The 26489-nt window shown below is 27.7% G+C and overlaps 1 protein-coding gene across 2 annotated transcripts; it reads left to right on the forward strand.

Moving 5' to 3' along the window:
* The first annotated feature begins 31 nt into the window (after window positions 1–31).
* LOC107447860 (xylosyltransferase oxt) lies at window positions 32–26179 on the forward strand. Of its 2 annotated transcripts, XM_016062891.4 has the most exons (13): window positions 32–343; window positions 4683–5121; window positions 6816–7112; window positions 8998–9161; window positions 10856–11058; window positions 12105–12185; window positions 13199–13415; window positions 17020–17196; window positions 19698–19800; window positions 21210–21412; window positions 23259–23393; window positions 23493–23681; window positions 24477–25307. In XM_016062891.4, exons 1-13 carry the CDS (start codon window positions 167–169, stop codon window positions 24966–24968), a joined length of 2877 nt encoding a protein of 958 aa, XP_015918377.2. In that variant the 5' UTR covers window positions 32–166; the 3' UTR covers window positions 24969–25307. The 2 variants fall into 2 exon arrangements, with proteins under 2 accessions (XP_015918377.2, XP_071033432.1); XM_071177331.1 differs by lacking the exon at window positions 6816–7112 and having other exon boundaries at window positions 39–343; window positions 24477–26179.
* Window positions 26180–26489: the final 310 nt, after the last annotated feature.

The raw sequence follows: 26489 nt of genomic DNA on the forward strand, positions 1-26489 counted from the left end.
AATTATATAACTGTAACTGACCATCTGTTATTAAAATGTTATGTTTTTGTTTGTGTTTTCCTCTTCGCCTGAATCTGTATTCTTAAATTCGGGGTTACTGTCTAGAAATTTTTCCTATTTTTCAATTAATCTTTTATTAAAACTTCATATTTTTGCATAATGGTCGATGGCTACATACCGAGTGCTTTCAGTTTTGTTTTGCAGAACATATCGGCTTTATATTGTTATATTTGCGGCTTTTTTAATACTTCAATTAATCTTAGCTATAAGTTTTTACAAGGATAAAGATGATAATAGTGAACTTTTTTTTACTTCCACTTTTAAAAAAAAAGTTAACAATCAGGTTACTATTTGTTTATATTCTATTATAATAAGTGAATTAAGGTGTAGTGTTTGAACAGTTCTTAAACAACATTCTGAGTATCAGGATATGAAATTGATAGTTTAAATATTTTCTTGTTAATAAAATTATAAGTTTATGTGTTTTTTTTTTGTAATTTTTAAATAATTGTTAAATAATATAACTAATTGACTGATGATTTGTTTGTGCAAAATTAAAAAAAAAAAAAAATCTTTACTCACTTTTAAACAAAACTTTTCTTGACTACCTGATACTTTTGCTAGTGTACTTGTACTACCAACAAAATCATAACAGAAAGGAACTAGCTTGAAAAATTTTACTCATGGCCTCTTAAATTTTTTTAATTTTTATATGTTAAAAACCTTTCGCCATCCTGGTAATATCAGTCAATAAAAAACTGTTCGGTAAAGAAAAACTCTTTCCGATTCAGTCCCCCCCCCCAATTATGGAGATATTTTCATATTTGCACAAACATGTATTAATTTGGTTACATCTTTTAAATGGGGAAATTTCCGTATCCTGATCTGTCGCGCCAACTACAATCGCCAAGGTGCCAAATAAGTTTTAAGTTGCATTTTTTGAAAGAAAAAAAAAACATGTAGATGTTTGCCTAGGATGGCAAGGAGTTATACCTTTCAACTTGATTCCTTTCTGTTATGTTTTTTTTAAGTTTATTGTGGGCCATTGCCCAGAAGTTGCCAAACTTGGCGATTATTCTTCAACAGATCACAATACAAAAATCTCTCCTCTTAAATTAAAAAAGGGACGATCTTCACATTTTTATTTGTTGTTTTGAATATTTGTAGATCTAGTTTCTTTTTAACAAAGTTTATTGTAGCTAGAATGAGGATGTTAAAGGTTTGAATCAAATTATATAAAACTTTTAAGAAAAAAAGACAAAATGCCTTTTAAGATAACTTGTTGTACCTTTCATAGTTTTGCTTAGGGTATGGCAAACTACCACTAAAATTTATGGTTTCCCGAGATCAATTTAACTCATCAAAAGTTAAAAGTTTTTTTCCTGTCACATTTTATGTTTTTAGGGTCTATATTTTGACTACATGAATGAATTATTGACTCATGTTTTTAAAGTTTAGCATATTTATAAGATTGTAATGCAGTTTTTTCTTTATTTATAATTTTCTGCATCTTTCATATTCACTATGCATCATTTTCTTTTAATAGTTGTGTCACAAATGCTTTTCTTATAATGTTAATACAGTCAGTGTTTTCACTACAGCGCGAGAACGCGAGAATCTCGCATATTTTTTTCTTTTTAAAAAATGATTACCGTGAGAAATTTGCTCATTCTATAAACCAATTTCAAAATTCCCGAATTTCTCGCATTTTGAAAGAAATTTCTTATTGCGCCATTTAGAATAAAATCCGTTTCACTTTTCTTAATGGATCTTTTATTATTTTCAACATCTGCCCCATTATCTAGCTTCCCTATTTACCAGTATTGTTCAGAACCTTCATGTAAGACGTTCAAATTTTTTGCTCGTTAATGTAAGATGGACAAATACCTTATAAAGGCAATATCTTCTACTCCGAAAGGGACACATGAAAATGAAACAAATGTGGGTAGAAACGATCAAAACGAAGCAAATAAGCATTTCAGCAACCTAATGAGAATAGCTGATGAAAAAGTAGCTGTAGAACATTTTCCATATGATGATGCAGCAAAAATATTTGATGCTTTAAAAATTAGAAGATGTTAAAAATGTATTATAATTAAAGAAATAATTTTTTTCAAGTCTCTTTGTGTTTTTTTTTTTTAATTTTTAGAAATCTCACTTAACTTTTTGAAATCTCACCTTGTTTTTCAGAAAGGGTGAGAAATTCTCATCCATTTTTTTTTCTATGATGAAAACACTGACAGTAAAGTATTATGTTTTGAGGTCAGTTTACCCAAAACGTCTACTTTCAGGGTGCCTTTTAACAATCAAAATAAGTAAAACTTTTCCTTTTTTTTTTAAAAATAAAAGCTATATAAAAATTATTCAAAAATATTAATTGGTTGCTGAATTAGTGNTGAAAATGCTGAAATTTATGGTGTGGTGTCAGTAGAAAAAAAAATGGTTATTTAATGTTTTATTAGGAGGCTTAATTAATTTTCTGGAGTTAGTTATTAAATTTAATTCAATATGAGAAAAACAAGGCTAAAGTAGAACCTATTATGTATTATTTTCCCTTAAAGCATGATATTTTATAATTTGTGTGTAGTATAATATTTTTATAATAATGTTTTATAATATTAATAAAAAATTTTTAAGTTGAGAATTTTTTTTTATAACAATTTAGAAAAAAAATTATTATCAAGGTACTTCAAATATAAATGGTGGCATGTGGAAAGAAAAAGTGCCCACAAATAAATTGACCTCTAGTGGCCACGAGATAAATTTCTCAGTATTGCCCTTTAGCCTTCTTACTAATTAATGAGAAAGAACAGCAATCTGCTACAAGGAAAGGATATTAAGAAAAGAATTCAAAATAATTAAAGCAATTAAAGACAATACTTTCAATCAAAAACACACTATGCAGCTGAAAATCCAAAAGGAATTGAAACAATGAAAAAATATGACTACCGAACTGACGTCTTCAGGGGGTACCAGCTCCGGAAGCTATAAATGCAAAATCTTTTCTATCCAGAAAGCACAGTGTTTTCACTACAGCGCGAGAATCTCACATATTTTTTTCTTTTCTCGCATTAAAAAATGATTACCGCGAGAAATTTGCGCATTCTATAAATCAATTTCAAAATTCGCGAATTTCTCGCATTTTGAAAAAGCTTCCAATTATGCCATTTAGAATAAAATCCGTTTCACTTTTTTTCCCTGGATCTTTCAACATTTGCCCCGTTATCTAGCTTCCCTATTTACCAGTATTGTTTAGAACCTTTTCGAACAACAGAACGCAGCCCCTCCGAACCACGGAACCCCTTTCAGAACACATTTCTCTGCAACCACGTGTTTACCGTAGGTAAGGTTTTTTCATGTAAGACATTCAAATTTTTTATGTACTAATGTAAGATGGACAAATACCTAGTAAAGGCAAAATCTTCTATGATGATGCAGCAAAAATAGAAGACGTTACAAATGTATTATAATAAACGAAAAGATTTTTTTTTCAAGTCTATTTGTGTTTTTTTAGTTTTTAGAAATCTCACTTAACTTTCTTAAATCTGACACTGCTTTTGAAAAAGGGTGAGAAATTCTCACCCATTTTTTTTCTATGATGAAGACACTGGAGCACAACAAATGTCTAAGTGCACACAAAAACTTACTTGAAACATAAATCCCTTAACTAAATTGCACAACTGACTGCCAAACAGCAACTAAATTAAAATAAACGAAAAAATATTTTAATTTAGTTGTTGTGTGACGGTCAGTTGTGTAATTTGGTTATAGGATTTATGTTTCAAGTTAGTTTTTGTTCGTATTATTCTTATACAGTACAGAACCCACATATCCGGACGTCAAAAAACCGGAACGAAATTCGATAAATTTTCTCGCTATTTTTTTAAAAAAATATTTTTTTCCTCAAAAGATTTTACGATTTTTTTCTTCTTTTTTTAAGGATGTTTACCTTACCATCATTTTGGAAATATTCATTAGTGTATTATTTCATCGTTCTTTCTTATTTTTAAGATTATTTCCAAATTTTTTTATTTGTGTGTAACAGTAAAAAAAAGGCTTTTTGTAGTGATTTAGAAAACCGGAAAAATCGGTTACCCGGAATAGTGATGGTCCCGATCATTCCAGATAATTGGTTCCCGACTGAATATTAATCTTGATTTTATACTTTTGTATTTGCTTTATGTATTTTATATTTTGTATTGTAATCTCTTCCGGAACTTTGGCAAAGCCTTTTGGGTACAGAGAAAGCAATTTAGACATTTGTTGTGCTCTCTCGATAGAAAAGGTTTTGCATTTATGGCTTCCGGAGCTGATACCCCCTGAAGACATCAGCTTCGGTTGTCGTATTTTTTCATAATTTTCATTTTTTTTCATTGTTTCTTTTGTCAAGGAAAAAAGTCTGTTCAAACTGAAATTTCAATGTATTTTAAGTAAATAAATATTTTTAGTCATATTTTCTTTGTATTGTAAATATTGTTGCATTAGGTTCATAGTTTTTACAATTAAAATTTTTTATATTTGCCATAATTTTTTAAATTCATCATTGCTTTGTCAAGGCATTCAATTTATGTAGACCTCGATCCTTTACACTTAAGGGTTACATGAGAAAATGATACAACAAGATTCTACTGTACTTTAAATTTTTTTCAGAGAATTATAATTTATTTTTCCTTATATTTCAGGCTTTAGATAAAAATTCCAAGCAGCATAAAAGCTATCAGATTGATCCTGGTATTGATGATTATATCATAGATGATGAAGATAGGCAAGGAAACATGTGGGAGAAGCTCCTTAAAGACAGCAGTAGTAGAAACATATCTCCCAAAGATAGTGATAAACCAAAGTATGGACATATTTCTGTCCCCGAGGACGATGAAGTGAAAAAGAAACTTTATATAGCCAGTGTGAATGGATCCAGGAAACTGGATAAGTTGGATGGAGCTTTAAACTTAGACGAATTAGATTTTCGTCCATGGTGCAATATCACAACAAAAGAGGCAGTTACTGCCATTCATCGTGCCACAACACAGGCGTGCAAACATGAGATTGCTAACATAACGTGCCTTATGCAGCAGGGCATGCTCTATCCAAAGAGATTGCCTCGCTTCTGTCCATTAAAAGGTATGAGCTATTTTAAAAACATATTTTTCAAAAGCTAAGTTGAACTAAAGTTTTGAATAGATGCAATTTAAAAGTTTCTACACCTGCATATTCTGTAATAAAATCTTTTTCTTTCTTATGATTCTAGCCATTAAAGTTAAGAAAGTAAGCCTATTATTTTTTCATTTTTATCTAAGAGAAATTGTTGATCAATGAACTATTATGATGGTTTAACTAAAAATATTATTGGAATATTTTCCCACAATATTAAAAATATTGTAGAGAAAAAAGGAATTCTTTCAGGAAATTAGGTACACTAGAGCGCATTATCACATTTCAGTGTTTTCACTACAGCGCGAGTATCTCGCATATTTTTTTCTTTTCTCGCTATAAAAAATGATTAACGCGAGAAGTTTGCGCACTCTATTAATCAATTTCAAAATGCGCAAATTTTGGAAAAAATTTCGTATTTTGCCATTTTGAATAAAATCTGTTTCACTTTTCTTCCTTGATCTTTCATTATTTTGAACATCGTTCCTTGTTATCTAGCTTCCCTATTTACCAGTATTGTTCAGAACTGGTGCAAACAGCAGAACAACACCCCCGAACCACGGAACCCCTTTCAGAACACATTTCTCTGCAACCACGTGTTCACCGTAGGTAAGGTTTCTTCATGTAAGACGTTTACATTTCTTGTGCATGAATGTAAGATGGACAAATACCTTGTTAAGGCGACATCTTCTACTCCGTAACGGACAAATGAAAATGAAGCAAATGTCGGTAGAAACGGTCAAAACGAAACAAATACGGAAATATAATAGCTGATGAAAAAGTAGATATAGAACATTTTACATATGATGATGCTGCAAAAATATTCAATTAGAAGATGTTAAAAATGTATTATAATTAAAGAAATAATTTTTTTCCAAGTCTATTCGTGTTTTTTTCAATTTTAAGAAATCTCACTTAACTTTTTGAAATCTCACCCTGTTTTTGAAGAAGGGTGAGAAATTCTCTCCCATTTTTTATCTGTAATGAAAACACTGCATTTGTTATTATGGCAGTCCTGTTAATTGAAATTATTTTAAAGGAAATTAAAATATTGTGTATTTTAATTTTATGTTTGTTTCATTTCTTTGAATAATTTTCATATTTTTCCTTTAAATTTTTAAGTGATGCTCTGAAAAAAAAAGTTGTTTTATGAATAGCTCTTATAAAATAGGTACTATTGTAATTCTTCAAAAATGTTAAATAATTATTCTCATAAACATTGTAATGAATAATGATAATCTGTGTTATTTAAGAAAATTTCTTAAAAATTAATTATTTTCATTTAATGTTTACTTCTTTGTGCTTAATAATTTTTCTTTGTAATTTACCATTTCTGTAGTGAGATGAATTATAAAGTTAAATAGTAATTCTCCAAAATATTGATGCATGTTTATATGTTGCTAATGAGTTCAATTAATAAGTTTTTAAAAAATCATTTTAATTTTATGCTTGTTAATTTTCATATTTTTAATTATTATTTTCATAAATTTTTTATTTCTGTCTAAGGTAGGCATTAATAAAAACTTAAGTTGTTTTAAAGGCAACTTTTGAAAAAGATTAATGTACAATTATTCCAGAAAGTTCAATGTTATTTTTGTTTTCTTGTTTGATAATTTTTTTATTTTTCCTGTATAATTTTTGTTATTAATTTTTTATTTATTTAGGTGATGTGCCAAATAAAAATTTAGGTTGTTTTAAAGACAACTTTAAAAAAAGATTATTGTCAAATTATTCAAAAAAGTTGAATAATAATTCTCCTACACATTGTATTGATTTATGCTTACAATCTGGTTATCAGTATGCGGGTGTACAATACGCAAAAGAATGCTTTTGTGGTAAAGAGAAGCCTCTGAGTGAATTCAAAATAAGTGAGGAGTTTTGTAAAATGGAATGTCCTCAGAGTCCACTTGAAAAATGTGGAGGTTATTTCACAATGAATGTTTTCCATACAGGGTTGCCAAGTGAGAATTTTTATTTTATTTTATTATTTTTTTCTTTAGTTTATTTTACTATTATTATTTGTTTGATTTTTTTTATTTATATAACTTCTTTTAAACATTTTTATTTTTTGAAAAATTATTTTGGAAATTTAGATTTAAATTGATTTAGAACAGTTTCAATAAAATTTTTTTTTTTAAAAAAAGTATGCATGTTTTTATTTAAATTTTTATTTTATTTTTGTTTAATAGGGAAGCAAACATTGTAAGTTAGGTACTTTTAGTGAATAATCTTAAATTTTTTTGAGTATTGTAACAGATTCTCTAGTATTGAATTTTGCGATCATATAATCTGTTGAAACAAGTGCTATTTTATAATAAGTGCTCATTAAGTGTTAAAAATTACTCTTATATTTATCTTATGGAAGTTTTTTTAAGAAGAAAAGTGAATGAGAAATAATTTGTATACTCAAGATTTATTCATAAAATGTAAAAATTGTATTAAAAACTCCAGAATTTTTTACATAAAAAATGGGGTGTATAATTTTTTCCCCCTCCCTTTAAGGTTATAAACATTTAGTTTCTGTGATATTGAATAACTAAACAAGTAGAATTGTACCAAAATAGTGTTTTGGTAGTGATTGGGTAAATCTTTAATATTTTATTTTTATACTGTGAGGCTAGAAATTTTACTTATTCAATTCATAATAACATAAAATTTTCTATCTCTTTAAAAAGAATTAGGAATTTGGTTAACTCAAATTGTTTCTCTCAGTTACTAAAACATTGTGTGTTATTGTTTTATGAATTCAATATTTTTTTTTTAAAAAAATGTTTCATGCAAAAATCAGTTTTAAATTACTGCAAAAAACAGTTTACAGTTTTTATTTACTATGTTTCTTCTTAAGAGAAAGTTAAATGTTTTCACCTATATTTATTATTAAATTGAATTGATAAAAAAACCCAAAAATTACTCTATTGACTTTTGGATTGATAAAGAAAGATTCTATTGATTGATAAAGAAAGCCAGATATCACTCTATTAACTCTTTTAAATATAAATAGATTATAAGAATATATTTTAAGGTCGAAATAAAGGTATCAATAATAACTGATTTGTAAAGGTAAAATCAGTTATGCACTACAATACGCATGGAGTTGACCTACTTTTATTACTTTGTTTGTCTTTTTCTTTTTGTAGAATATGTTAACTGTTTCATTCTTTTGCATTTGACATATTCAAATTCTTAACTGGATTAATATAATTGACTTAACTTCACTTTGTTTAATTCAATCACACATCAAGTCCAATTAGTTAGGTATTTATTTTAGCCAGGGATTAAAGTCCCAAGTTACCAATGTTTAAACTTATTTTTATTGTGGCAATTGAAATATAACCCTGAACAAAAATTAAAACTTAATTTGTTAAGTGTTATACATTTAATATAAGAATTAATAATTGAATTATTTTTTTATTAAAATCAAAATAATGAATAGCTTTGTATGTAACTATCTGGTTTGTATTGCCTTGGACATAAGTTTGACTACAAGAAGGCTAATATGTAATTATCATATCAATATAATTCAAAGTAGTTTAAATTACTTAGTGATGCTCTCCTTATTTATTTATTTGGGTATAGAAGATTTAAAGCTTCAACTTTCTAAAATAGCATGCACAATAAATATCATTACATCAAATAATGAAAACATTTAGTAATGTTACAACCTTCTGAGAACTCATTGTTGGGAATTTTTAAAACGTTTATATAAAACGTTAAAATAAGCGTTTATATAAAACGTTTTAATCTAGAAACAAGTATTAATAAATATTGAAAAGTAACTTGTAGATAGCATTATTTATTTCTGATTAAAAATTATTATTGATTTTTGTTAATGTTTATTTTCTGTAGCTATGGTTAAACTTGATCCCAAACCTGCTGTAAAAGTCATAGAGGGTGATCCAGTAAGAATTGTGTTTCTCCTCACTGTTAATGGTCGTGCCGTCCGTCAAGTCTATCGCCTTATCAAAGCTTTGTTTAGTCACAATCATTATTTCTATATTCATGTTGATTCAGTATGTATTATTTTCTTATTGTTTGAACTTAAAAAAAATTCATAGTACTTATAATAAGCTTCTGTCCTTTGAATTACGGAATGTTATACATAAGCAGGATTTTTTTGTCATGCGGTGGAAATCCGCCAATCAATTTAAAAATTGCTCTTTTTAGCCAAAATAAAAATTCCTTTCTGAAATAAATTTATTTTCACAAAAGTATTACTCTAATGAGTATTATTACAATTATTTAAATAATTGCTTATAAAAAACTTAATTAATGACCTTTGAATATTTTTGCTTAACCAAATAAGTTTTAGTTTATGGTTAACCAAACTATGGATAAAACACTCGCACAGAAATTCATTGTAATTATTTGAAATTTCAGATTAATAAATGAATTATAAATTATCTTTTAGTTCATAAATTCCTAAAACAAATTTATTTAGTTAATTTACAAAGTTGATTTAGAAAAATATGTGAATGAATTTAATGTATCACATATATTAGTTACCTAGTTCGTGAATGTTTGCTAAGAAAGGCTTTTGTTTTTGGACGTTTATATATGTGCAAGTGTCAGGATTCGTCTAACTTTGGGTTTTTTCTTGAAACTCAATTTTGTTTGAGATAAGTGGGTTTTTTCATAAAAAGACCTAATTTCACACTGAGATAATTTGGACTTTTCAAATACATTCTGTATGCATATTTATATGTAATAAATATAAGATTAAAATATAGTATATACTGGAAAAATATTGCTTGATTATTACAAAAGGGATTAATAAAAGAAATGGTTCTGACAATGACTATTTCAGTTTTCTTCTTTCCATGAATTGCATAATGATGAAGTTACAGAAATGATTTTTGAAAAATGTGAAGCATAATATGCTACGTAATCAATTTTAAATGAGCATATTATTTGCTTTCAAGTTAATAAATAGAGTTTCAAGAATTGTATACTTTCATGAAATGAAATGCACATATCTTTTATTAAGCACATGGTATGTTCGTTTGTATTTTTCAGTGTATGAATCATTTATATGCATGAATTATTATATCCAAAATTATCAACCTTTATCTTTATTATACTTTTTGCTTTTGAAATGAATGAAAAATGCTAATAAAATTTATACATTTATTTTCTAAGCATTTAAAGTATATAATTTAAGATTTTAATGCACACACAAAAAAATTCATTAAAATTAATAATTATGTACAAATGGACCAATACAAATATCCATAATATGTATTCCTATTCCATTAATAAACCATTGCATAATCACTATTTAATGTAATTTTCCTTTTGTAATTCCTCTTGGGTGCCAAATTTTTTCCAAATTAAATTTTAGCTAACAAATAATAAATAAAATATGTCTTTAGTATTTGTTAAAATGTAAAATATAAACTTAATCTTAAGTGTCATGACAAACTAAAAAATAAATAAATAAAAAATAATAAAAATTTCATTCAATAATAAAAAAATAATAAAAAATAATTCAATAATAAAAAATTAAAAAAAATTTCATAAAACTAAAAATTAAAAATGTAAGAAAGTCTCTTTTTTATTATTTTTTTATTGAAGCAATATAATAAATATTTCGTAACCTCAACAGTTATAAATCTGTTAAAAAATGTAAGATTGATAATATAAATATGAAACTCAATCTTTAATAAGTCTCATTTTTAATACTCTTAAAAAATTTCCTTTTATATAGAGACAAGATTATATGTACCGCAAGCTGAAAGCTTTAGAAAAGCATTTTTCTAATATACGTCTGTCTGAAGTCCGTCTTTCTACAATATGGGGTGGTGCCAGCCTCTTGCAGATGTTGCTCGTTTGCATTTCTGAGCTGTTGCTCATTAAAGACTGGAAATGGGATTATGTTATCAATCTCAGTGAAAGTGATTTTCCTATTAAGTGAGTCATCTATTGCATATACTTTTTTGAATAAAGTAAATATCTCACTTTTATATGATTTATGGTTGTTTAAAATGTAGCATTTTCTCTTAATATTAAAGAAATTGTAGGTAGTAATTAAAAAAAATTTTTAAACCAGGTCTGCACATCTTCTATAATGTTGCACTTCAAAGAGACAACAACAAATAGTGTTAGTGAACAAAAAAGCGAAATGGTTATCATTTAAGAATTTATATACTTAAAAAACTGTATACTTAAAAAAAAAAAAATCGATGCTCTTAGAGCAAGCAAACATACTCATGTACGAAATGATAATAATATTTACGAACTTTTTGAGAAGCACTACTTCTTTTTTTTCGAAAAACATTCTGGATACTTCCAGACATTTTCTGACTGTTTTACCCCCCTAATGATCGGGTAATTTTCAAGAAAACGGTCATAAAAGTGCCTATTTTTTTGGCTTTTGTATTTGTATTACGCATTTGATTAGTGCTACAACTAGTTTAAAATAAACTAGCTATCTACAATTACCTTAAAAATATCCTGTTACTGCCATCAGGTGTGTAAAATGGGAAATAAAATGTTTTCCGGGCAAAAGAAATGAATTAATTTAATTCTTATTGGTGCGTCACTACTGAACACTCCAGCCCGTCAATATCACCGGAGCGAGAAATAGCATGCGAAATATCACCCTGTCATTTTCACGGGAGCGAGAAGGAAGGGTTAAGTGAGTAATAGACTTTTATCTCATGTGGTTATTTCGCTTCATGATGTAGCTAGCTAAAGAAAAATAAACTTCAGTGAGTGGAATCTACTATAAATGTTAATGAAGCTGAATGTTTATAATGTTTGAAAAAAACACTAACAGACAGACTTTGTTGTTTAATATAGTTCAAAAACTTGACTATTCCAAATACAAAATTTTGTACAGTATTGCAATACTGGATCTAAATCTGATAGATTAAAAAAATTGAATTCCTAATTATTTTCAACATTATTATGTAAGCTTATTTCTAATACAAAAGGATGTATTTTTCTTACTATAGGTCATTATCCTCATTGGAAAAGTTCCTTATAGCAAATAATGGAAAGAACTTTGTGAAATCTCATGGTCAAGACACTCAAAGGTTTGTTTTTGTTTTAGCAATGTATGATTAATTGATTCATACTTTACAGTTTTCTGCTGCAAAATAAATTCATATTTTAACAATTCATAAATTCATCCATAAATTCAAGCATTTGTTCTATAAGTTTTGTTGAAAAATGTTTCTAGCTCCTGTATTATTGGCAAAAAGTTACACATTTACGAATTTACTATATTTTATTTCAACAATTGCTTTAAGTTATAACATAATAAGCAGTAGTGGAAGTTTTAGTTGTTTTAAAATAAAATTATAAGAAGTAAATTTGTTTTTTGGAAGTTTAGTCACTGAAATGTTAATATTTTAACATTTATTAAGACCATTAGGAGACCATAAGACTTTTAGATTCATAGAATGTAGCTACAGCTGCATATCTCATGTTCTTTGTTTTTTCCTTTCTCTATGTTTGTTCTCTATATAGCGCTTTGTATATATGTATATATATATATTTTTTTTTTGCATGTGTTATGTTTTTTTTTGCTGGTTATTTCTGCCTGTTTTTTGCCTGGCTTTAAATCTTGCCATTAGGAATTAAAAAATATTGTTAAGAATTGATAAATATTGTTAAGAATTGATAAATATAGTTGTACATATGGTAAAACTCAGTTATAACGTCAATTCACAACAGCAGATGAAATTGTTGTAGCAAGATTGTCGTTAAGAGCAAATTTACATATTTAATGTTAAAATAGCTATATAAAAGACTATTGTAATAGCTTTAAATGTCATTGAAAACATTGAAGAAAAGAAAAATATGAGTCTACTTGGCACACCAAGAAATTACTGTCAACTAATACCAGTAAATCATAATCATGCTAATTCAAAATAGATAATCATATTTCATACTTTACTGGTCATTAGTCTTTAATACAATAAAGAAGCAATATGTAAAATGTTTCATACTTTACCGAATGATTTTTACTTCTCTGTCTATTCAACTTTGAGGGTAATATATACATAATCAGAGACATGAAGGCAATTTTTATCATTCCTTTCAGATTCATTGCCAAGCAAGGCCTTGACAAAACATTTTATGAATGTGATACTCACATGTGGAGGCTGGGAGACAGGACACTACCTTGGGGTATACGTGTGGATGGTGGGAGTGACTGGATTGGCTTACATCGCAGCTTCTGTTCTTATGTCGTTCAACAAAACAACTCTTTACTACATGGCCTTATGACAGTCTTCCGTTATACATTACTACCTGCAGAGGTACTGTATACATTTTACAAATTATAGATTTCGCTCAAATTTTATTACCTTTTCAGTTTCTGCTATATTTTCTATAGGAAATGTTCCTTACCTACGAAGTTATTGTTTAAAAGTATAGTTTATAAATATTAAATGTAGAGTAAATGTGTTTTGCCTTGCCCTACAAACTTTATCATAGCACTCTGGTGGTGCAGTTGGTTAAGGCGTGTTCATGCCGCTGGTGGAGATTCGAAAATTGCAATTTTTATCCTGGCAGCCAACAAAACAACTGGCATGTGTACACAGCAAGGTGCATGTTAAATCTGTTGTGGCAAAAAGGTTTTTTTTTTTGGTTGTGGTGGGGAAGTTTTAAAAGAAAGGTTACCAATTCAAGCGCTGTCTATATTGTCTGACTAGGGCCAAAATTACACGGCATTTCTACCAATGGCTGTTAAAAGATAGAGACTTAAAAATGAAGCTAGTTTGTGACATGTATCTCTTTATGCCTTTGTGGTGCTGGGGTTTCCTATGCCATCCTTTACAACTAACCTACCTGAAGGTTTCTCTTTGGTTGTCCGCTCTTTTTGTGGCCACAAGTGAGGGCAGCTAGTATAGAATAAGGTAGTTTCATTTGAAGGTTGGTACCATTCCAATTCCAGCATTTATTTTTAAGATCTGTTTACAAATAACTGATCTTAATATAGAGCTTTGTAACAAATCTGGTTACCTGTACCACAAAGTCATCAACTGTCTCTTAACTGACAATCTTAACTGACGATCAGGATGTCTAGTAACTTGTAAAACTTTGAAAAGAAATTGAAATTAGCTCATGGATAAGTCAGGAAAATAGATAATATTTGAGAAAAGTCATGGATATCAAAATTCACTATGGGATTTTCATTCAATTCTTGAAATGCTTCACAATATTTCTTTTTTAATATATGTTATTAAGTACCCTTGTCATTTGTTTAAAAAAATTGTATTCTACATTTAAATGTTTATTTTACCTTGTCTCCTGAGAATTTTTATCATTCTGATTCTTAGAAATTCTGTTTTAATCACAACACTTTTAAAAAACCCTCTTTACCAATTATTATCAATTTTTTTAAATTTCTTTAATTTTTTGAAATAATAATTAATTGAAACTCAGTCTTGAATGGAAAGTTTCAACACATCCTGTTTAAATTTTTTTTTTGCAATTTTAGCTCTCCGGTTTTCAGTTAAATTTGTAAATTTCATGTCTCCCTGTATCATAATTTTTTGTTAATAAAGTAAATTTGTTTATTTCCTTTTTATTCTTTCATTATTAAAAATGTTATAGGGTATGTTTTTTCTGGTATATTATAATAACATGTGTTTATTTCGCGTTGAAAAAGTTATTATTTTATTAATATTTTTTGCATGTTGATTATTAAAGAATATATATAGTATATGTATTATTTATTTAAAAAAATTCTGTTCAAACAGTCAAAATGTAAATTAAATGACTTTAAAAAAAGAAAACAATAGAAAAACATTATTCAAGTTTGCACCCAAAATAAAATAAACTAGTCTATAATGAGAGTTTTTACTGAGGCAGTAAAAAATAGAAAAACAATAGTTTAAATGCATTTTCTAAGATAAGATTTAATTCATATAGTTAATTTTATATTATTTAAAATATTTAACTTGGTAAATTTCAGGAATATTTGTGAAAAAGGTGATTTTAGAACTGGTCCAATTTTTTTGTGGGGTGATGGGAGAAAAATTCAAATTACACTATCACAATAGTTCTCTAAATTTCTTACATAAAGAAATAAAAGTTTTTCTTGAGTCTGCTGAATTTTTTTGTTTAAATTGTTTTTAACATGGCTGAATTGATAATGATTCATGAAAAATATTTATTATTTCTGAAATAGTGAGTAGGTTTTTAAAGCTTTTTCAGTACCGTGGGTTAAATCAACCTTCTCCGCACTAACATTCAGGAGTTGAAATATTAGAGGTGTACCAAGTCCTAAAATTTTGCCAGGTATCTAGTGAAAATCAAAACACTAATGATAATCCCTGTTTGAAATACATTGTTTGTTCAAAATGCAGCAGTTTTCCATTTTACTTCTATAGAATGCTCAGTCTTCAAACCCACATAATTAAAACATATTATATTATTTAATTTACTCATATGATAAAAGCAAACTTAGTATAAGAGTAATATGCATGTATATGCATATACTAAGTTTTCTTTCAGAGTTTCAATTTTTCTGCTGTTATCTTTGAGTTTTATTCATTTTTCATCACCACACACATTAAGATAAGAATAAAAATGAATAACAATTAAAAATAATATACTCTTAAGTAAGAGAACAAGATCATTAGAATGATCACTAATTGCAAGGTGTTAAAACTATTTATTTAATATCGATCATTTAAGATATTTAGAGTTACAAATTTTGTTCCAGGAAGGCATTCACTCCAATTAATAATAGGTACATAGAAAAATTTAACATGAAATTATACATTATGAAGCTGCACTGCTAATATATATAAAATAAATAAAAATTAATTAAGGGGTGATAGAAAATTTTATAATATAACTTAGCTGTTGAGGATCCTCATATTTTTGTGTCTTCAGCTCTCCAAAACCATGTCCTCTCCTTTCTCTCACCTCCTCTAACCAGGCCCCCAAAGCATACTCAACTCTTATTGGCTGTTACCACCATCACAAAATAAGTAGGGCTATACTTGCTATATTTTTAATTGTTATTCATTTTTATTCTTATCTTAATGTGTGTGGTGATGAACTGAACATCACCACACTTGAAATAAATATTAATATAATTCCCTATTTTTAATTTTGTATTTATTTAACTATATTAGTTTAGTTAAAATAGCTAGATGATTTATGATTTAAATACCATTAGTTAAAATAGCATTAGATTTATAAATTTTCATGTCCTTCTCCTAAATGGACAACTTTCAGTGAGCATGTTTCTCTGTCCCGTCCTGAAGGCATTCATTTTAAAAAGGTTTCCCTTAATTAATATTTTTCTCAAAAGTAAAATATGTTACGCATAAATTCGATTTTTTTTCAGCTTGATTATTAAGAAACTGAAGGAATACATAGATTTCCAAAACTACTACTGTTTTTATGAGTAGTTTTAAGGTTACTGTAAGACCAAGTATGGTTGTGACAAGCATAAATGAATGTTATCCAATTAGTAGAATTGGTTGGGTCTGGGAATCCAGTGTCAGGTTTCGGGACTAAAAATGGGGCATCCTTATTTAAAATGTTTTCTTTTAATCAATCTCAGTATGTTATTTGATTAACTGATAAAAAACTGTAACTCTATTTCTAATAATTATGGTATAACAAAAGTATAAGGATGCTTGTCTAGCCAATGAATTAACTTGGAAGACAATAAAACAAAGAGGATTTCTAAAAAATTCAGAGAAAATTTAAGAAAATTTCTAAGAAAACAGATAATATAAAAAAGAATAGAATTAATAAGATACAAAGATAAATATAAAGACTAGATACAATGAAAATAGATAAGATAAAAAAGATATAAAGGGGATTTCTAAGGAAATAAAAATCTAGACTCTTTACTTAGGAAGGTTTTATTTCACAGAGTGATGTTTTATTTTTCAGTCTTTCTTTCATACTGTCCTTCAGAATAGTGAGTTTTGTGAAACCGTCATTGATAACAATCTTCATGTGACTAATTGGAAGAGAAAACAGGGTTGTAAGTGTCAGTATAAGCACATCGTTGATTGGTGTGGCTGCTCTCCTAATGTTTTCAAACCGGAAGATTGGCCCCGCCTTCAGGTAAGTCAAAGCTCTCATTTTTTTCTAAACTATTTTAAGACATTTTTCTGAGTTCTTGTCTGCTGTCTATCTTGAACAAAAAATATCGTCTAAGCAGAATGGTTTACTGGATAAAAAAAGCTTGTTTTCCATTAAGGCTATATCTGGTTGAATTGTGAACTTCTGATGATTGGATTTTCTTAAACTAAGCGTTAATCAGAATGGTTTAAAGTAGAAATGGGTCTCTATCAAGATATTTGATACTTTGTACTTAATACTTAAGAGTATCAAGTAATACTTAAAAGTATCAAGTACTTTAAATGAAGGAGATGGAGTTCATGTGGTATCGTTTCAAACAAGAAATTTAGTCCTAGCCTTTAGAACTCAGTATAAAAAATCAAATGAAAATAACTTCTATATTTAACATCTAGATGGAAGCACCATTTGAAAGTTCCTCTCCAGAATAATGCCAATTAATTGAGCTTAGTATTAGTTTTATGTAGCTGTATCAGTTTAATAATTACACCATATTCCTATCATACTCATTATTCATTGTTTCTCCAGCTCAGTATGAGTAACAATGAATATCTACTCGCTTTAAAGTAGTTCGGGTCAGTTTAGATTAGTATATTTTGGATCTGGTTTCTTGATCTACGCTTAGACTTGCATTTATCTGAAGCAGTTTGTTTTGGATCAGTTTTAGGGACCTTGATATTTGAAACTGTATTTTTGCTTTGTCACAGAGAATTGTATTACATTTCTTACATCACATTTTTGATTGTGTAATTTAAATAACATTTTTCAATTCCACCTGCTCAATTTCATGAAATTTTTTTAAAATATTCTTTTAACAGCTAATTAGAGGACTATAATGAAATATATAAAAAATTTTTAGAATAGTATTACATTTAATTTTTATGGACATCATATATTATAATATATGAATTTGTGATATACTGTTATATACTATTTGAGTATTTAGATTTATTATATTTTTATTACTTTATGAAAAGTAACAATAATAAACACATGTTAAATATGTTATATTTTAAGCAAAATGTTTTTGTTTTATTTTCTGCCGTTTTATTTTTAGATAATTATTCTTAAATCTGCATTCGAATGAAAACAATAAAACTTCAGTTTCGAGGAAATAAAACAACAGATGATTTTTTGCTCACTGTATTAAGGTCTATATTGATAAGTGTCTGATAAAAAAAAGTTTCTTTTTATTGCTAATACTTCATTGTATCAGTATTCATTTGTAATTGATTCTGGAAAAAATGGTACTCACTCATCCTAACTTTAAAGAGTTAAACTTGAATATGCTAATTAATTATGTTTCTGATTCAAACACCAAGTGTACTTTCTACGAATAAACATAATCTTCTTTTTACTAATTTGCATTTCTTAACCCTTTAAATTTTATGCGGTAGCGTCAATATGGAAAATAGTTTAGTCAGGAGTGTGGTCGAAAGTTAATAATAATTTAACTTTTTGCATATTTCAATATTTTTAAAAGTTTTCTACTCAGACTAAGGCAAAAAAAGGTTGTTTCACTTCAAAATTCTTTTCAGTTTCCCTTAATGCTTGATCCCAGAAGCATGGTGGCTCTGGGGTTAGAGTGTTCTCCCAATGAGGTGACTCAGGTTCGAATTCCAGCAGTAGCTAGTTGATGCGAATTCTGCTTCTGGTTTACACTGACCACAGTTCTGACGCATGGATTATAATTCTCTTGCTATCGGACGAACCATGATAGATTTTCGTGGTTTTCTCTCCTTGTAATGCAAATGTAGGTTAGTTCCATCAAAAAGTCTTCTACAAAGACTAGTTTGTTCCAACGCTTTATCCAGGAGTTTACCTGCCTTCTGAGTTAGCTTCAAAATTGCAAGGTCACAGACTTGAACGTTAATAGTTGCAAGCTTAGAAATGGGTAGGCTTTTTAAGACTGGTTATGAAATAAAATAAAGTGTTTGATCCAAGGTTAAAATCCCCTTGTCATTCAGCTAACTGTGGGTGGATTTTGGAGTTTTTCTTGCCATGTAATGCATGTGGCAGTCAGTTCATCACAAAGTCCTCCACTAAGGCTATTTTGTCCCAATGCTTGATTGCATGATCTAGGAGCTCCTTTGTTTTGTTAGTTGAATTAAAAATTATTAGGCTACCGAGTTGGACATTGATAGTTGTAAACCAAACAATGGGTCAGCTGTTCAACTTCAGTTATGAAATAAAATAAATAATAATTATCTAAGATTTTTTTTGTTATCTTTTTAATTGGGTACAAATTTCCAAAGTTATGAAATTAACTAATGAAAGTCACTTATCTTTTACATGGATTTTCTATTTTATGAAAATAATGGAAAAATAAATAAAATTACCTCGGAGCAATTAATTAGCTGCTTTCTTTATATCCTTATTAGAATATTTGGTCTATTTGAGTTAGACATTCTAGTTGGAATTATTTAAAAGAGAAAAAATAACTATTAGGTTTTAATCATGCCATTGTTACGTTTTATTTCTTGTAGGCCACTGAAGACCGTCCATATTATTTTGCTCGAAAATTTGAACCTATTATCAATCAACAAATTATAGAGCAAGTGGAAACGTGGATTCATGGAGCTAGGAAAGGTAATCATTAATTTTCGTAAATATTTGTGTAATCTGCGCATTTTAGAAGTGCTATTACCATTATATAAATAAGGCTCACAAAAGTCATATAACATGAAAGAAATTTTCTGGAAAAAAAAACTAATTATTTGTATATATATGTATTTTGAGTTTGATACTTTTTGTATCTTATATTATTTAAAAAACCTGATTGTTTTTAATGAATATATAAAAATAATGTTTTAGTTATTTATTTTTTTAAGAAATGGGATATTAATTTATGATAGACTAAGTGTATTTGTTGCTTTCCATTATATAATTTGTACAAAAAGTATTAATTTTATTTATTATTAAAGTATGAGATTTTAGTATTCTTTTATAAATGATCCAAAGTAGCAATTTATATAAATATATCAATTGTAAAAAAATAAAGCTCTATGCTGCTGAAAATTGTTATCTTCTTGTTTTTTTTAGGAATTAACTAATTTATTTGTAAATTTTATGGTTTAAAATTATAATACATTATCTAAAACTCAGAATTTTACTAAATATGCCATAGATATTCAAACCATTCAATAAGCTTGGCTATGGGTACTCTATAAGCTATGGCTACCTAAACTTTCTTTAACTTTTGACAACCTAAATGAAATAGTTTTTTCATAGCATCTTAGTTATAATATCTATGTGTACAAATGCATCAGTTATAGTTAATTATAAAATGGAAAAAAAATTGTATGATGTGAGAAAAAGGAAGAACCAGATTACATTATGGTAGCAGTTTAGATGTACCCTGCAATTTAAATTTCAGAAACATCAACCCTTTTTTTTAATAACTTTTTCATTTTTGTGTATTAACTAATCTGAAAACATTCATTTCTCCCGAATAATAATAGTAAACTTTCAAGCAATAAATACATTTTCATTATCCTGTGAATGTTGCTTGCTTGTTTTTTTTATTAAAAAATTATATAGTACACAGATTTATTTATATACATTTTAAAATGTATTTTTAAAATTTTTATTATTTTTAAAGAAAAGCAAGTTTCTTATTTGTATTGGATATATGTTACTGTTTATTTACACAAACTGTTCTTTTTTTCATTTTATTTTAGAAACTTGGCGATTAATATGACTGTTAATATAAAAGTGAAAATATAACATTTTATTTTATTAATTATTTTATTAAATATCACTTATTTCCATTTTTTGTACTTTGTACATAATTTCAATTTTAATTCTTACCATATATAGTTGTGAAATTTAATTAAACTTTTTTTAATTTATTTTTTACTCCTGTGGAATTTCTACTTTTTTTTTCACTTCTCGGCAATCTCATTCCTATATCATCAGCTGTGCCATTTATGTTAAACTCATAAAATGTTTAGTTTTCTAGTTTTATACACGAAAAGTTCATTTTAAATTTATTTTAGGGGTTATCAACATGGACAGCTATTGGCAAAATGATTATCATTTCCTTGACAAATCACCGGTTTCAGATGACTCCCGCATAAGTATATATGAGAGCTTTTCAAGGATAGGCTTAAAGCAACTTCAGGCTATTCATCAACCTTGCAAGGTTAAATTTCTCTCCTTAAAGGAAGCAACTATATATAGTGTAAATGATGTATTTAAGGTATATTGAAGTATTTATTAATTTAATTAATTATATTTATGGTACCTGTACTTTCCTTGTGATAAAATTGTTTCATAAAAGTAATCAGTAGTGGCTTACAGTGTACAGCAGGGGTGTCAAACTCAAAAGCTAACTTGGGCCGAATGAACAATGCTTAGCTTTTGGTGAGCTGCAAAAAAAAAAATCTATGTTCATAGAACCAAATATTTTTTATTCTGAATAGTACATTGTAATAAACATATATAAAGTTAAATTATTGTTTGATACTTGACATCTCTTCTCTGCTACTATCTTTCCTGTTTCGAGAGAAATGTTATTGGCCGAGACTACTTTCAAAATTGACCCAATGTGAGCGTTATTAACACGGTTTCAGACAGGAGATTTATTTCCATTCATAACAGAAAATAATTGCTCACACTGATAAGTACTTCCAAACATGGAAATAATTTCATATGCAAATTTTCGAGTATTTTCAGACCTAGCCCGTAAATTTTTGTAAAATTCAGGCATACCCACTTCAATGAATTTTGCCTTCAAATTTGAGTCGCACTGAATCTCAATCACTTCCATTTGCATATTACTGGGTACTGAGTCTATATTTATTGAGAAAATCGACGAAAACAAACAAACAAACAAAATTTGTCTTCCAAAGAATTAAAATCTTTAAACCTTGTTTCGAGTTCTGTTCTAAGATTTGATATTTTTTCTGCTTATTTTTGATACGATGCAGTGTCCCTGGAATGGGAGGTGCCGCAAGCCAATTAGAATTTTACATTTTCGCGTGTACAATTTAAAATGATCCGTATAGTTTATAAATAAAGTATATTATAATTTTATATACTAGTTTCCTTTCTAATTCACATTTCTATTTTATTTTTATTTTGCGTCAGATATATTGACTGGGTCGCAAAAGTGTCCATCTTGGGCCTCATGCGGCCCGCGAGCCTGGTGTACAGTATACAGCAGTTACAGTGTACAGCACTCAAAGCATATTTTTTCATTTAGTTTTGTTTTATAAAAAAAATTGCTTCATATTTAAAGAAAATTTCTTAAAAAAATTTAATTTAAATTATATTCCTTATTGCTTTATGTATAATAATATATTTAAATTAATTTGCTTTTTTTTCCAGATAAAATATATTAGATTGTTTTGTAAATAAAATAATTTGTTCTTGTAACAATATTACTCATATTTAATTATTTTATTCTTACTTTTAATTGATTTTTGCTTTTGAAAATCTTTCTGTTTAATTAAACTGCAATTATTGTTTTAAAAATAAAATTAAATGTCAAATAAACTTGTAATTACCAAATTAGAAAATGAAAATTTAGATGAATGGATCATACTTACACCATATTTCTTGTTATTTATCTTTTGTTTAATAAATAGGCTTTTTGAATAAGTCGCATCTGCTTTTCTGATTTATATTATAACTTTTCAACTGTTTATACTTTTTTATTTGCAGGATTTTTTTATCCTTTATTTAAGAACATGAGTGTATATATATGTGTAAATTTCAGTTTCTTTACTGTGAAATAGATATTTGTGTAGATTAATCCATTTATGTTGAAGATTTTTAAAGTATATACTTTGATTAATGTTGTATTTGTTAAATATTTTAAAACTAACAAACTCTACTCACCATGTTTTAATTAGTATTAGAAAGAAAATTAACATTAAAGAACATTGATTTAAATAAATTCTCTTTAGTCTTCGATAAAAAGGGTTGGGTTAGTCTGGAAAGGTTATCTGGAAAATTATAGACTATTCCCCCATATATTAAACATATTTATTTATTTTTCAATCAAATTTCTCTAAAATGGTCTTATCTTTTTAATTTATTAGGGACTTTTAATTCTTTATGAAGCTTCATTAGCTAAAGAAAAAAAACCTGTGATAATAGAAACTCAAGTTCGTCCAATTCAACATTATGTTGTGTATAAAAGCATAGGACCAACTGGACGATTGAAGTTTTTACTGGTAATTTTCTGAATCAATATCTTATAATGCTAAATATTTTTTCTTAACCAACACTTTTTAACTGTTTAGTAATATTTTGCATATTTTTTTGTTTTCTAGGTTGGCACCGATTACGATCTGAAAGAGCAAGTGTTCCGAAATTTTGGAAGAATCTTGGGACCCTTCTCAGAGCCAGGGCTTATTCATAAGTGGGGACCTGGCACGTCATTTTCTGCTACATTTGTTTGGGTAGATCCTACTAATTCCGTTGCTGGATCCTATGAAGTTAAAATAGAAAGTGGCAATCAGGTGTGCATTTATTAAATTTTGAATACTAATTCTATCCATAAAAGGTTATTTATTATTTATTTTGTTAAAGCTGATCTTCAAATATTGAATAAGAATGTTGCATTAAGTAAATAATTTTCACTAATATAGCTAATAATAATAGAATTGGTCGTAAAAGTAGAAGTTTTGATATTATTTCAAAGAAATAAATCAAAAACAAGATGCTGGCAAGATATTTGAAATTAAATCAAACATATTATGTATCATAGTTAAAGTCTTTCTGTTAAAGAAATTTAGAGTCTTTCTGAACTATAAAGAAAAGTGGAATACTCAGAAGGTAGCTGATGGAGCCCATTTTTGAATGCATTGTTTATTTAGATCTTTAATTATCCTTGTTTTAATTCTTCCTTAAAAACACAAACTAAGCATCAAGTAACATTTCAACTAATTTCTATACCCAGAAAATTATAACACAGTTAAAATTTAGTTATAAAGTTTTTAATTTTTTTCAATTTTAATTGTAAACTCTATGCAAAATACTTTAAAACAGCAGATTCAAAAATAATTTCTAGTTTAACAAACTTAAAATATAATTAACAAGGTAATTAATAATTTTTAGAGAATTATATTTTACTTTGTGCTTAATATTAGGATTCAATTTCTCACTTATGATTCCTATTTATCTTTGTCATATAATTATTTTCACTTTCTACAGATCTTATTACATATTGAGTTTTTAATTTTAGAAACCTCACGTCATAAGACTAAATTATTTTACTATTAACTTGTGCCATATGATTGGTTTTGATTTTGCAGATCCTATATCATAAACCAGTTTTCCGAACTCCCCTACGTCCAGGAGCTTGGACTTTAAAGCTTTTATATGAGTGGGAATTAGTAGCTGAAACTCGTTTCTTGGTCACACCCTTATCAGTTTACAATGGTCAAGAAGTGTCCAGTGAGCAAGTGAAGTTCCTTCATAACGGACCTGGTCAACCGTATGTCGATCATGATTTCAGTAATGTCGAGACTTTGCTGGGATTTACCAACAAAAGTACTCAGCTTCGACAAGCTCTAGCTAATTCAAGACGTTTTGGCAGAGATTTGAAAGAGTGGACCGATATGCTTGTAGGAAATTTTTGGAGTACCCAAGACACTTGTTTCATCCATCAGCCTCAGCATCCAACAGGTGGAGCTGTGTGCCATGATCTGGATTTGGACCCTTGTCATTTAACTTCTTGGAGCTCATTGGCTGAGGACCCTAAGTCAATCATATTGGATTTAAAAAGTGAAAATAATGTCACATGACAAAAACTATTTTCTGTACAGTTTTGTACTTATTTGTAAATATGTTATTTAAAATGAAATATTAGTGAAAATATTTTTCAACTTGCTTTTGCTTTAAATCTAAAGCTTAATGTATGTGTAATATTTGTTGCTGTTATGAGTAATATTTAAAGTCTTTTCTTTTGTTTTTCCAGTCTCACTGTTGTGTTCATAAAAGCATAGTGTAAAGTCTATTGATGCATTTAAGCTTATTTTTTGTAATTTTTTATTGCTTATTATGAATGTTTCTGTAGAAGAAGAAATGGTTTAAAAATAGAATTTTCTACTCAAAGTTTTTTGTGGGAGAAATGAGTATTTCAGGGTAGGGCTGTGGATTTATGGAGATAACTATTTTCCAAGCATTAAAGTCAGAAATTTTTTTTAAGTCCCACTCTGGACACAATTAAGAAAAAAATATGTGAGCTTTTCTTTGGTAATAACATGCAATTACAAATTATTCAATTATATATATTTTGTTAATATATTATCTTTGATTCATAAATTCTAATATCAAATTTATTTAGTTATTAAGTAGTTAAAAAGACAGTCAATTAAAAAGATAATGGAAATAAATTTAATGCATCATGCGTGACAGTTTCTTAGTTAATGCTTTTCTTGCAATAAGATGCTTATAAGTGCAAATGAGATATTAAGATCTATCTCTTTTCTAATAATGGTAGTGCAAAATTCTTATATTTTGTACAAATATAGTTTTTAGAATTTATTTCTTCAACTACTATATAAAAGTGTAATACCTTTAATTCTAGTTGTATTAAAAAAGGCAAAACTGAATATAATTTGAAATCAGCATTTACTTAGTAATAATATGAATATTTTCGGTGAGCCTTTGTTTTTCATTTGGAGAATTCATAATTGGGGTTTGGATTACAAATTCTCTAAACATTTGGATTAAAAGATCCAGTATAAGTCTTGTTCTCAGAAAATTTTAACACTTCAACTACCCTCTTTGCATCTCTATTTAAAGCCATCTATAAATGATGTCATGCTTAAAGGGAAGGAAAAAGATTTCTGACAGTCTGTGACAAGAGGTGTGACATCACACATTTTGGTTAAATTACAAACATTAAGAGCATCACATTAAATATTTTCATTTAATGATGATGAAAGTATGTTATATGCTGGTGATTTTGTTTGGTTTTCTTGTTGTTCTTATTTAGTTTTGAAAAAAAAAATCAATGATGATTAAGATTTAAATTAGTCCTACTTTTATATTTAAACGGAAATTTTTAAAGGCATACTCATTGTTATTGTTATGGCTCAAAAATGTCATTAAAAATTGAATCTGATATATGATTTACCAGGTAATGCTTTGTTTTGGAACTGTAAGTATTATGTGTTTGTGTAATATAGTGTGACATGGCGAGAGCATGGAGGTGTGGGAAAAATATGGCATTTAGTCAGAAACAGAAAGTTCAAAACATAGTTAAAGAATTATTTATGGTCAACCCCTTCGAGAAATACTGAATTTTAAATTGAACCTAT

The sequence above is a fragment of the Parasteatoda tepidariorum genome, chromosome 2 (genome assembly GCF_043381705.1).
Source record: "Parasteatoda tepidariorum isolate YZ-2023 chromosome 2, CAS_Ptep_4.0, whole genome shotgun sequence".
NCBI lineage: Eukaryota > Metazoa > Arthropoda > Arachnida > Araneae > Theridiidae > Parasteatoda > Parasteatoda tepidariorum.

What these genes read in the sequence shown, in the direction of transcription:
- LOC107447860 (XM_016062891.4), top strand. Translation starts at nt 167, where the DNA reads ATGGCTACATACCGAGTGCTTTCAGTTTTGTTTTGCAGAACATATCGG. An exon ending in ATACATTACTACCTGCAGAG is followed by an intron (nt 13,416 to 17,019) that starts GTACTGTATACA and finishes TTTATTTTTCAG; the next exon opens with TCTTTCTTTCATACTGTCCT. An exon ending in AAGATTGGCCCCGCCTTCAG is followed by an intron (nt 17,197 to 19,697) that starts GTAAGTCAAAGC and finishes TATTTCTTGTAG; the next exon opens with GCCACTGAAGACCGTCCATA.